The 13,729-nt window shown below is 39.3% G+C and overlaps 1 protein-coding gene across 1 annotated transcript in view; it reads left to right on the forward strand.

Moving 5' to 3' along the window:
* Positions 1–666: 666 nt before the first annotated feature.
* The window catches only part of SEMA3A (semaphorin 3A), a 165,702-nt gene continuing 152,639 nt past the window's right edge, over positions 667–13,729 (forward strand). Inside the window, exon 1 of the mRNA XM_041477731.1 lies at positions 667–898. Coding sequence (XP_041333665.1) covers positions 787–898 — 112 coding nt within the window. The 5' untranslated portion in view covers positions 667–786. The remainder of the gene's footprint in view (positions 899–13,729) is intronic.

The following is a 13,729-nucleotide window of genomic DNA, read 5'->3' on the forward strand; positions in this document are numbered from 1 at the left end:
GAGTAGTGCTGGAGGTGGGGAGGGAGGGAGGTAAGAGCAACCTTCCCTAACAAGGCTTTAAAAGCTTCAGTGGTAAAGTTACGCTGATGGGAGATTTTGTTACTTGTTTTTAACTGGGAACAACCCGAAGAGGATTACGCTATGGGCAGGAGCTGTTATTTAAGTGGGTGGCAACGTCGTGGGCTGTGTTGTGCTGTTGTTGTTTTTAAAGTGGGACGTGCATCTTTTGATTAGAACTGCAAAAGGGTTTTAAAAAACCCCAAAACCTCGAACAACCAACCAAACAAACCCCAAATAACCCAAACCAAGCAAAACCAAACCGAACAACCTGGACAATGACACGAAACAGCTGGTGAAATGTCTAGCTCCGTGCCTTCCCCAAGCGCGGCGGAGCGAAGGTTTCTGTTCTCTCATCTCTGCCGCGATGTGTTTCTTTTTTTTTTTTTTTTTTTTCCCCCCCCCTTTTTTTTTTTTCCCCCCCCCCTTTTTTTTTTTTTTTTTTTTTTTTTAGCTCCTTGCATGTGCTGTGACAGCCGGGGAAGGGGGGCTGGGGGGGGTCGCGCCTGCCGGCGCTCCCATTGTCAGGCGCTCCGGGAGCGCGGGCAGCGCCGGTGTCCGCCGCGCCCGGCGGAGCGCGGGGAGCGCGGGGCCGCCCCCGGAGCGGAGCCCACCCCCATCACCTGTTACCTCCGCTCCCCAGGTTGCCTGAAGTTCCCCGGCGGCGCCCGGCAGGACGGGGAGCGCCACGGCTGCGGCTGGCGGGGACCCTACAGTGGCTGCTGCAGCATGGGCTGGCTCAGGGGGATTGCCTTGCTTTCCTTGGGAGTATTACTAGCAGGAAGAGTCAACTGCCAGCATGTGAAGAATAATGTGCCAAGGCTCAAATTATCGTATAAAGGTAAGTCTGTTGTTCTCTCTTATTCTCGGTTTTCCTCCGAACCTCTTTTCTCCTTGCCCCGTCGCTCCCTCCCTCCTCACCTTCCTCACTGCTCTTCCTTATCTTGCAAAGGGGAAACTGACATTAGAAGAAATTCCTGAAAACATTTTTCTTGAAAAGCTTCTCCGTGCTGCGTTCGGTACCAGGCAGTTTAAACCCAGACAAAGAAGAGTTAGTTGCGATTGCAGACGAGGACTCCGGATCGTGCTGATCCCTGTTAGAGCATTTTTTTCAGTCTTGTGCTATTTCACCGGACTTTACTCTTCAAAACGATGAGTCGCTTTCTGCCACCCAGTTCACCTCCCCCGTGCTGAGCGTGCAGTGCAGCCACAATTTCAGATCTGCTTTAAACATCATGGAATGGATAAAGATTTATATAGCTTTTTTATTTTATATTTTAGGCATGAAGTGGTTAATTTTCAAGTCATGAATATTCAGTTTGTACAAATCTGACAATCAGATGCCTAACATAAGCAGTAGATGGAGGGTTTGCCAAGAAACTATAAACTGAAAGGAACAGATCAGTCCAGAAAAGGAGGAGAGGACTGCTAGGCACCAGAAAATGCTGCCTATGGATGTTTAATGCAGTGCGATTTATTTGAACCAGGGTTGTTTTCGGTGTAGTCTGATGTGTGTCATTAGAGATCACAGGGAAGGTGTAACTGAAGAAAGAGAGCTGTGAGATTACGTTTATGTTTGAAATTGTGTAATGCCACTCACACTGCAGTTGTCAGTAATTAACTTTTGTAAAATAGTGCCAGTATTAAAGGAGAACAGTGAAGTAGACAGGCTCTTCTCTTTATCAGCATAGTTCCACTCTAAGTACATTTTCAGAACAATTCATTAAATCTGGAGAATGTACAACTGGGAAAGAAGTTTAAAATGTAAGAGCTGTGGAGTATTTTTTTTAAACGGAGAGCTGTACACCTAGGTACATACACATCTCTCTGAAGAGCTGCCTCCTCATAATTCTTAGATTATTGATGGCTGAGAGAAGGAGCTGCAGCTACGGTTCTGAAAGGAGAGAGGAAAAATGACACATTGCTTCTGCAGAGGGAAAAAGAGAACATGTGTGTGCATGCCTGGTCATAGATGTCAATCTCAGTTTACAGCATAGTGTCACTACATCTCTTGCCAGTAGAAATCCGTTTTCCTTCTTTTTTCATCTTTCTCGTGCTGCAAATGAGAGGGGGAAAGTCCTCTCTGATACAGGGCAGGCGTCATTTCACACTCCAGATGAAATAAAGAATTAAGCACCTGCAAAACTTGGATGCTTTGTGTGAAATAAATGCATGTGCCGGGTTTTCTTAAAGAACACATATGTGCATATTTGTGTGTATTTAAACTTGAAAATATATGAATGAAAAGAACAGTTTAAGGGTTTCAGAGTCTGTTAATGAGAAAAAAAATGTATTTAACACAAAATTGGTTTTTTTTGAGTAATGGAGTCTAAAGAAAGCTTCTACAGTAACTACATGTCATGTCAGAAAACTCATTAAAAAACTCTTAATTGCTTCCAAACTTCTACAGTCATATTGAAACTCAGATTAGTACACAGAAGCATAAATGCTATAAAAATATCCTGTAAAAGGTTTAATGGCTAATTAATTATGGGTTTTTTTTTTTCACCTTTTAAAGTTTATCTATGGCTCAAGTCTGCTACCCCTGCTCATATTGGCTAAATGCACAGAAACTAATTTCAAAGAGTTGCCAAATGTGACTGATGGTGGTTTTCTTTTTTTGTTGTCTCTTTTTTCTCTTAGTTTTTTTTCCCACCACACTGGTGCTATATCTATGGACCCTTTAAAAAATATTTTGCTACTTTGCTGATTGGTTGTTTTCCAGGTCTGCTCTTGCTGGGATAAAGAGTCTCATTTTCATTTTTTAAAATATCAGATATCAAATTTTGCTATATGGTCAGTCCTATATGAGCAAAACAGGAAACTGAGTTGAACATCAAAACTCTTTCACACTTGGTGGGTCACTGTGCAACAAAAATGTGTTCAAATGGCAAGCAACCATGTTTCCTATCTAGTGAAGACAGTAAATGTGTACTTAATCCAAATCAAGTTGAAATCTGAAGACTTGCAGGAATTCACACTGTAGCCTTTGATTCACGTATTTGACTTCAAACGTGTAACTCTGAAAATCAGATCAGACTGCTCACATGCTCAATGTTAAGTACTGGTGTAAATGCTTGGCCAGGTCAATAGGAGTGCTGCTGCTCTGATCCCCAGGTATTGGGATATCATTATTAGACAGGGAAGTCTAAGCCTTGTCAGCTGGTGCTTTTCCAGACAAATTTTGCTTCCAGCACAGTGCTCAGTGCACAGATCAATGTTAACACCTTGCGTAGGAACATCGTTAAGCGCTGTGGGTATTGAAAATACGCCTTTTAGGCACTGACAGAAAACCTTACATGCTAATACTTATCTCTCTGGATATACTTCACCACCATGTGACTGCGTGATACCAAGTGATTCATCTCTATTTAAACTGCTTGCAAGTAGAAAAAGAAGCTACTCAGTTAGTTACCCATTCCTCATCTCCATGAAGAGGTGTGGTTGAGTAAAATAAACTTAAAATATTGAAAAAAAACCCCCAAACATGCAGGGTGAAAAGAAGGACTCAAGCGACATCACTTTTCTGTGACCATCATTGTGCTTTCTTTTAAGATGTATGCTTGTTGTCTGTCTAAACAAATACCTTGGAGCTAATTGTCAGTACTTTATTTCAAAAGAAAATCAAGGATGTATTTTAACTTCTTGTTTGTCTCGACTAATTAGATGTCAAACATGGTTAAAAAGCTCAGGCGTTTGCTTTAAAAGTTAGCCAAATGAGTCATGAAGGGTTAAATCCCTGCCAACCTTGATTTCCTATGGTCACTTGCTTTCAAAGGCTGGTATTAGCTCTGCCATTTCCCCGGTTGCTGGACAGAAGCTTTGGTGAACTCCTGCTCTTACTTCCTCTTAGCTTCTTATCGTTCAGTCTTGCAGAAGATTAGAAGCATCCTACGGGGCATGGTTTGGATGGGAAATGGTAGAGAAAGTGTATAAATGCACATGTTAAGGCCACATCTGTGATCTGAAGAGATTCCTTCTGTTTATTGTGAAACAGAGTGCTGGTTATTTGGTTTACATCACCTGGATTCTGCTGGCATATTAAAGAAAGGAAATTTCTTTAGCAGTAGGGAAATCCTTGTCCACCTGAAATTTGTGGTGAAGCTCCTGTTCAGTAGCTTCTGGGTTTTGCCCTGTACTTTATCAAGTTTCCAAGCATTTTCATCTTTGTACATGGATTGGAAAGGTTTTGCTCAGATGATATTCATCTCCTTATTTCAGTCAAAAGGAATTAATATGATTAAAAACCTGATCCAAAGTTCATTGGAGTCCCTAAATGCTGGATCATAGCCTAAATGTGGTAAAACCAGCAATAAAATTGAAAGCTCAGTTGAACTCTTCAGCCACTGAGCTCTTCTTCTTGTGTCCTTCAGAGACTTTGTGTCCTGATTGTAGAGTTAACAAGAAATGTCACTGTTGATGTATCAAAAGAAAAAGAATCTTCCCTTAAGAGTGTAGGGGACTTTATTCTTGCCTTTTTTATTTATTTTTTTTTTTTGGTGTGTTTTTTTTTTCTAATATCATTGACTTCAATTCTGATGTTGGTTTTAAGTCTCTATATTGTGTCACCAGGTCACAGATTCTGTTCAGAAAACTCCTACTGAGCACATAGTTCTCAGAAAGATGGTGATTAAGTTGAGTGTGCAAAGTTTAAAACAATAAATATAACCTAAACTCCAGATGGATTTCTTGTATCGTTTATTGTTTTGTATTTTCTTTTGCTGTCCTTTGCCTGGGAAGGTAAAAGCACAAACAGAGATGGAACCAGCTATTGTACCCTTTAAATATAAACAAATAAGCCCAATTAAAGTTTCCATTAACAATTCCTTGATTTCCAGATTTTTTTCATAAAGCAACCCTGATTTTTGCTTCCACATGAGTAAATCTTGTCAGCCCAACTTTCTCAAATCCATCTGTCACGTCTTATTTGTCTATTGAAAATTACTAAATGCTGTAAGTATGTTTTGCAAGAGTACATGTGTGGTTCTCCTTTGTTATTGTTGCTCAATTGGATACATATTACTTGAGAAAAAGTAAGTGGAAAAGCATTGCGCACAGATTTAGCTCTATTGCTCCCTGGCTTCAATTCAAGCCATATTAAAAGTAAGTGTCTTGTTTAAAGTTGCAGTGATAGTGACAACTACTCCATCCTTGATGTGCAGTTGATTTACAATTCTATAGCATGGATTTTTGTCCAGATGAAATCCTGGCCCTAGTGAAAGCAATGGCAAAACTTCTGTCTGTTTCAATCTGTCCCACGTGGGGTGATGAGGGGGGAATGGCACCACACTGAATTACCTGTATGTACACTAATGTAAATATGATACCTGGCTCGTAGTTTGTTCACCCAGAGTGGTTGTAGTTGATGACCTGCCAGTGGGTTTGATTGTGGTTTTTCCTTTCCTTCAAACTTTATAACTCACAATTCAATACCTCTGCAAATATTGGGAAAGCAGGACAAAGTGGGAGAAGGAAATGGGGAGAGAATTATTGGCAAGGGAGCCTGTTTCTCTTGAGCCGGGACCAGTATTGGAGTTTGTCTCAGATTTCAAGGTGTCTGCTTAAAAACCTTTGCTTAAACTATCTTGTGAGAGTACTGTCTGAGGGAAAAGCCTCTCTGACATGCCTGAAAGTGAGAGAACAGCCCTGACTTAGGAGGAAGACTGTGAAGGAAAATAAACCAGGGACATCTGCGTCTTTATCTTTCACCATTTGTGACAAAATTTCTGCACAGCTCCAGTGCTCTCAGACCTCACAGTTCAGTCAGTGCAGGAGGCTGCAGGACAGCAAAGGTACCAGATGCATCCACAGCCACATCAGCTTTTTTTTTTTTTTTCCCCAAAATGAGTAATCTTTCAGGGAAGATCTGTGTATTGGTCTTTCTATCAACTGGTTGACTGGGGTCTTCCCAAGACCTGGGAACTCTCAGTGAAATGATAGGACTACCCTGCCTGGCTCTGACAGCTCACAGGCTGACAGGAGGGAAAAGCTGATGAAGGAAGTGCCTAAGCTCAGATCTTGCCTATATAGGGAAATTTTCAGCTAGCTAATTAGGGCCTGAGACTGGCAGTGTAATTGGAACAAGGAGGGTGAAAACCTAGCCCAGCATTCCCATTTTGCATTTCCAACTTTCCCATTTAATTCCAGTGGAAAAAGTGGTTTCTGAATTACAGGGCCTCCCTTTTCTGCGAAGCTGGAGTTCTCTATAATTATTTTTACTGTATGGTTTGCAAATGACTGAATTATTCATGGAAGGTGCTGTATTGACAGCCATGGAAACTCTACTCTTTTGCTGTAGACAAGGTGTGCAGCACTTACTTGTATTGTTTGTAACAGCATCTTTAAAATTCTGACCTAGTGGGGAATTTAAATATCCATAGTTACACTGAGCTCAGTGAATCTTTTGATACGTGAAATCTGCCTTAAAATTTACTTCTGTGCTTGAAGCCTTTGATCAGGACTGAGGTACTTATCTATTTGCTTAGGGTTTATTCATGTATACACATGTTATTCCATAACATTTAGCAAAACAGTATTTAAAATGAGAAACCTACTCATAGCAGGTTGTTACAATGTAAATGGGTTATTTTTTATAATCTCTCCTGCAGGCGACTCTGTATGAACAGAAAGCATTTCCATGGACTTCCCACCTGAAAAGAAACCATGGAATGATTTGTATTTTTAACTCATGCGCTTTTTTTCTTGGAAGTGTTTTTCAGTTTTAATTTAATGCATTGCTGTACTGTGATCCTTTTAATATGGTTTTGGTTTGCTTAATCACTGATTGTGCATATGGCCTTTAATGCCCATAGCTGCTGCTAGAGAATCTTCTTTATTTACTTCCTCTGGCCCACAGACTTCTCCCTCATGTGCATGCCTGGAACACTACAGTGGAAGCGCCTGCAATACAAAGTTGTTCCAGTATTTTCAACATTTTCTTCATCAGCTGGAGCCTGAGTTGACCCCAGTTCAATCTGAAGCAAAATCCCATCTTCACCTGAGGCAGTGCCTAAGTGACTGAGAAGCAAACAAATCCTTCTAAGTGGTGTCAATGGTTGTGACATTTTCCAGTTGTTTGAAAACTAAAAAGGGTAAAATTGTTTTCAGGCTCCCACACACATTTTTAAGCAAATATGTGGTGTGGACTCTGGGAACTCTATGTCAAACTTTTAAATGGAGGGGTACTGTAACCTGTTATGGTGCGCTTGTTAAGTAAGGTTACATGTAAAACTTGTTGCTGCTGTTGTGCTGGTGGGCGATTCAGCAAATTCCTTCCCTTGCAGGATTAAAGCTCCGTTCAGAAATGTCTGCAAGTTCATGGTCCTCCCACATACAGCCTTCATATAGGTTAGCTGCTCTCTTCCAGTAACAGCTGTGAATAGTGAGAATAACTGTGGGGATAGTACTTTTCCTCGACTTTTCCTTTTTTTTCCAAGTGGGATAGTGTCTGGATATACAAGAGAGAAAAGGATGGCCACAGCTGTTGAGAGCATCAGAAATCTTAAGAGTCTTGTAACCTTTCTCTTGCGCCACAGGAGGTTCTCTGTGGTGTCTTTCTCTTTCTTTGTGACTGATGCAGTCAGCCACTTCAGGCTCTTTTCACTCTCAGGGGAAGGAGAGGCACCTCCCGAGAGATAATCTTGAGTTAGGCAGACTGAATGAGACTTTAAGGGTGCTCATCACTTGTCATTGACTGTAACAGAAATTAAGCTTCTTGTTCATTTATTTATTTTCTTTCTCTCTGGGAATGTATCAAAAGAAGGTACTGATTAACTGCTATGGAAGAACTTAAGCTGTATTTTGATCCAAATCTTCCTAATTTAAGAAACTGGTTTTACCTAAATGAGTATTTAAAGCAGTATAAAAATTGAGCTGATTAAACATACATACAACCCCAGTATTTGTGATCTTGAGGTCACCTGTGACTCTGTCTAAATTTGCACCAAACTTGCATTGTAGAAAGAAATAAACAGTACTGCTACATTTTTCACATTCTTAAAACAATTAACTAATTTACTTCTCACGTTTCTCATGTCTCACCTCCTTAATAAGCTCATCCCAAATCCAGTGATACATGCTGGAAGTGACTGTCTAGGGCTACAGAGCTTTACTAATTTAATGGCTTAATCATTTAGAGCTTTCAATAAGCTGTCCCCTGGCTAGCTCCATTACCGTCTGAATGTTTTTGTGCTTTAAAGAGAAAAACATATTCAAGATTCAATTTCATACAGCGTGATTTGCAAATAAAAATCTGTGTGTATATGTGCAATTCAAAGGACAGGTGTCGTGACCCTGAGTCTACATTTTTTCAGCTGAACTATTTAAATAGTGAGAGTGGGATGAAATCTAATTTATTGATTTCTAAAAATTCTGAATAGATTTAAAGTTTGGGGAATTCTTTTCTCCCTTTGGGGATCACAGATCCCCCTTGAACTAGACATATCTACAGCAATCTGTGAAATGTGTGAGCACTACTCTACTTTGTGTCACATCTAGTTTTCATCCTTTGCTGTTTGATAGCCAGACACAGTAAAGTCAGAAGTTTTTGCCATTTTTCTAATGTTTTAAAGTTGTTTGACATTTATTGGGCTGCCTGCTTATCTCTCCAGCTGGATGTTGCAGAAACTTTAGAAGCGAGCAGTCAAATAAAATTCTCATCTCTTATAAATATTTTCATGCAAAGCTGGATCTTGCAGGGAGCAATCTGAGGAATGAAGTAGTTATTTGCTTTCATCTAACTTGTGGAAGGAGGAAAAAGAAAGCTCTCCTTTACTCCTCACTCTAATGAAGCAAAGCTCGTGTTGGTTCTGACCGCCCCTCTTGGGTCCCTTTGAAATTCCTGCCTTGTATGAGAAAAGGACACAGAAAAGCTTTGTGAGATAATTTAAAGGATTTAGAGCTGCTTTTCAAGGGGGATGGGTTGGTGGCCTTTTCTAGAGGAATCACATGATAAATAGAGCTCACAAGAATCCAAAAGAGCTGCTGAGAGTGCAGGGCACAGCTTTCATCTCCAGCTGACACTGGAATGACAATAACTCTCCTTTGCCAGACACAGATCCCATGTGTGGCCAAGACACAGAATGAGGTCCCTTAAGATGAAGTGATGATTTCAGGGTGTTAACATTACTCTGAATTTTTTCATGGATTTCCTAGTGCAACTTCATTACTTTTGCATGAATGTGTGGTCTGAAATAGTTCTGACTCCTAAGGAAGCTCTTTTTCTCAAAGCACAACAAAGGTCATATAAATAGTGATTAGTGTTGCTCTGTAGTATCTGAAGGCCAACTTTGTCTCTCCTCCACCACACCAGGTCCTTTCCAAGATCTCCATCCTGCTAGGCCCAAGTGATAAATCCAATTCCTGTCAAATGATAGGAGGGACAGCAGAAATTATGTCTGGGGATCTGGGAAAAACAACTTTATCTTCAAGATTGTGTTTTTCCCCATATTTACTTCTACCGCAGCAGATGAATGACTCTATCAAAACCTCTTGCTCTGATCGCCTTGTAGACAACAACATAAAATGTTGAGGTATCTGCAAATTGCAGAGTTAGGAAATCTCTTCATTCTGAATCGCTGCTCTTTGAAGAAATGTCAAGAGTCACCCAACAAGGTCAAGTGTATATTCAGTTGTATGGGAAGGTGTGATAACATTTTCAAAGAGCTCTAGTTGTCACTTCTCTGCAAGGTCACAAACATCAGCAAAGCAGCATTCCAGGGTGTTGGCTGTTGGGTTATCAGTATGGTAAACCTCAGTCTATATTTTTGTTCCAAATGTGTATCCCTAATTTGTTTTCTAGCCGTAAAAACTGACCTGCAACAAGTGGGCAAGTGAGATTTCTTCTCAAGTGAAAAGATTCAGGAATTTGTTAAAATTGAAGGAAACTTTTCATAGCTCATTCTAAGGGAGTTTTATGAAGTAAAGTATTAACAACAATATTATATGTTGATAATTTTGCTTTTCTCTGCAGCTTGTAGTATTGAGACCAAAAGTTACATACATTTCTAATTCTAATTGTTCACATTTTTTTTTCTCATCTGTAATGGGAAACCACCAGATATTCTACATCTTTTTCTTGCATCCTTTTACAAATTTGTGTGTTTCATCATTCTTTAAACCTGAATTGTAACTCACTTCTTTACTGGACAATACTCATAAATCAGGAAAGTTTTTATTTCATCTCACCTACGTCATCTACAAATGGAGGTTAGACATTAGCAGAAACCCAGCACCACAGCTGATGATACACAGAAACTCTGTACTGTAAAGAGAATCAAAGAAAGTACCATAAATTTGAAATCCTGTTAATTCCCTGGCTATTCTCTGTCAGCTTCTTCACCTGTAAAGTGGTATTAAGTGATTTCATGAGGAATTGCTGGAGGTCAGAGACTTGCCATGCTTATTCAGAGCTGTATCCTACTCTCAGGATAATCCCATTAATGTGTGTATTCAGAGTTGAATCAGAACTTATTTTTCATCAACATAGAAAGGGCTTACAGGTACTTTAAAGTGATTATAATAGTAATATTCACAGCTGTGTCTACCTGTGGCATGAAACACATCCCTATTATCCAGGAAGCATATCTAATTCAATTCCATTTGGATATTCCAGACAATTTTAGACAGGAGCCCTTCAAAATGTTTTTTTTTGGGGTATCTACCTGTGTTTCAAGCTAAAAACACTGTGAAGGTGATTACAGATGCTCTGGAGAAGAGCCTTTGTGTTCAGTCTTTGCAGTATTGTCTACCAATGGTGTGTGCATGCTCATGAGATTCTGGCCAATTTCTCTGAGTTTAAGCCAGGGTTTTGTTTTTTTTTTTTTTTTTTTTTTTTTATCATGGCTGATAGTCATATTTTAAAATTAAGAGGGTATAAAAATTGGTTTGGTTTTTTTTATTTGTTTGTTTGTTTTTCTTTTTCTTGTGAATATCAGAGGAAAACAAGGGGCAGTTTCCCCCTTTCTGCTCAGTCTGTTCATACCTTACCAAGCCACTGGTGCTAAACATTCCCTGGCTCCTTCAAGTGTATGTGTTTCCTTCCCAAGAGATTCTGGACAAAAACTTTCTCTTTCTTTGGGCACACATCCTTTTTTATGACTTTCCATACCCCAAATAGTCTCCAGACTTCTCCAGGATGAGGGCAGCCTTTCCTAGACACTTGGGGAAGTATTCAGTAATCAGTTGAGTCAGTTATAATTGCCTATCATTTGTGACTCACTCACTGGAAAACTGTTGCTTGACAGCCCTAGTTCAGACCTAATAATGAGGATAAACTGCTATAATAAATTCATAAGTAGAAATTTGAATCTCAGAAAGATTCACATCCTCATTCCTAAAATAAATAAGAAAGCACCTGTTCCCTTTTTCAGCCTGGCCTATGAAAATAAAATTTGTGTTTCATATATTCCACATACCTTAAATGCAGCATTTAAATCTTATCTTCATTGAATTATCTCAAGGAATGTTTTTCTTTGCTTTTATACTTCCTCGTGCCACTTATATGATGTAATTGTTGTTTTGAATAGCATTCTTTTCCTGTAATAAGCTAACCATTTTCGTGCCATTAATTAAGAAATACAGGGAAAATACAAGTTTTCGTGTGATTTTGATGTTCTTTTGAACTTCAGTTGATAGTTTAACATGTTAAACCATGGTGTCTTACTTGACCTCATGCTGCATGTGTTCACATAGTTTTCTTTCAGTTTTGCAGGTGCTAGAAGAGCCAAGTTCGATTCTTGAGGCTGGCAAACAGACTAGCTATGAAAAGGTTTTGTTTACTGGTGTCAAAAGACTTTGTAATATGCTTTCAGAGAGACAAATGTCATGTGTATTGTTATTCTATATTAGAAATTTTAAGCAGTCATGAACTATTCTGGTGTAAACCAAATGTAACATTGTAGCTGTGACTGCAGTGCTGCATGTTTAGACCCCTGATGCTGCTAATTGACATTTTACCAAAGGGAATGAGGACATATCTGAGCAATGCATCTTGTAGCTTTTTAATGCAATTTCCATAGCTGAGACCATAAACAGCCCCTTAAGGTTGTTTCTTATAACTGCCACTCTCTTAAATTTTTTTTCTGCCAGTATACAGGAATATGATAAATACGGAATTTTGTTTCACTGTAGGTTCACCTCCATTACTATGCATAGAAACTATTTTACCTTATGCCAGACATATGGAAGTGATCAATGTATGTAAATTGTATGAGGAGAGGTAAAATACAGCTTTCTAGACAAGGAAATGTGTACTTGTTTCTGGTTATAAGATACTGAGAGTACACCAGAAGAAACTTTAAGTCTTAAGACAAGTTTTCCTTTAAAGGTAACAATTGGCGAGAGGGTGGAATAGTGATGATTTTTGATAATCACCATGAAAGCACAGCTTTGTCCTGAGCTGAACTGCCCAGTCAGATCTCAGGGTTTAAGAGGCAATTGCTTGCATGTGCAGGGCCAGGCCATGGACCTCCTCCTGAAACGCAGAGGTGAATTGTTCTGGGACCCACTGTGCTCGGTAGTACAAGTCAAGTTTCTCAAACACAGGGTTTAACTGGCAGGGCCAGTTTAAATGTCTGCTTTGCATTTTCCTCCTCTGATGTCATGGTGCCCACAGTGCAATGACTTGAGCCTATTCTAAAAGATCAGGTTTTGAGGGGCTCCGTTATTTTTTGGAGGAAAAACCAAGAGCTTACTTCAGTTGTGTTTTTCAAATATGTTTTAAACTTACTGTCTCCCAGATGGTGACTAAGAAATCAATACTTATTTTATGACTAATAGGCATTCACTGTGCTCCCCAAATTTTCCATTCCAATAAAGTCGGATTTTTTTTCATATTCAGTATTGCAGAATAAGAAACTAATCTAGAGTCTGGCAGGCCTTTATTCTAAGGCATTGTCATAGCTTTCATTCTGAGTTGAAAAATGGACAGATCATTGGGTTTCATAAATGTGTGGAGGAGCTGTCAAAGTTCCCATTTGCATGTGAATGGTCAGCTGAGGTAGGAAGAGGGATATGTAAATAATTCTCTAGCTAGCTCCTGGCAAAGATCATTGCATTTCAAAGTACTGTGAAAAGCAGCACCATAAAACTTTAACCTATTCACTGGTATGGAAACTCCCACACCTTAAATTGATCTACTCTAATAATGACCACTTGGAGAAAAATGAATCTTAAAAAGCAATATCAGGTCTCCAAGTACTATACATTTTCTGCCTCTTTTAATATTTCATAAAAGATAAGCTAAAAAAGCCCCTCTTCCTTCTCCCCCAATGAAGGGGGGAAAAAAAGGGAAAAAAAGCACAAGATCTAAGCAGTAAGCAGATGCTTCATTGAAAATCTGGCAGATAAGCATGATAGGAGTGAAAGAAATGTAAAGGATTTGAGTATTATTCTGTATTATGTTAGTATCTGACCCAGGAGCCACCCAAAAAAATCATTACTTTAATCTTCCTTACAAACTGCCCAGCATTTATTTCACTATTCTGTTCTGCTGCTGTACATCAGTACATGTTCAGCTAGATAAAGCTGAATGTTGTAGTTTAAAACCAAATGTGTCCTTCAAAATGCACTGTTCTTCGTGTATCCAAAAAGGTGAAAAAGTAAAAGCAAACAGTAGAAAAATGAGGAACACAGAGTAAAACAAAATCTTAATAGGCTCGGAGTCAGACAATTT

Source organism: Pyrgilauda ruficollis, unplaced genomic scaffold, assembly GCF_017590135.1.
Source record: "Pyrgilauda ruficollis isolate IOZ18807 unplaced genomic scaffold, ASM1759013v1 scaffold112, whole genome shotgun sequence".
In the NCBI taxonomy this organism is placed as follows: domain Eukaryota; kingdom Metazoa; phylum Chordata; class Aves; order Passeriformes; family Passeridae; genus Pyrgilauda; species Pyrgilauda ruficollis.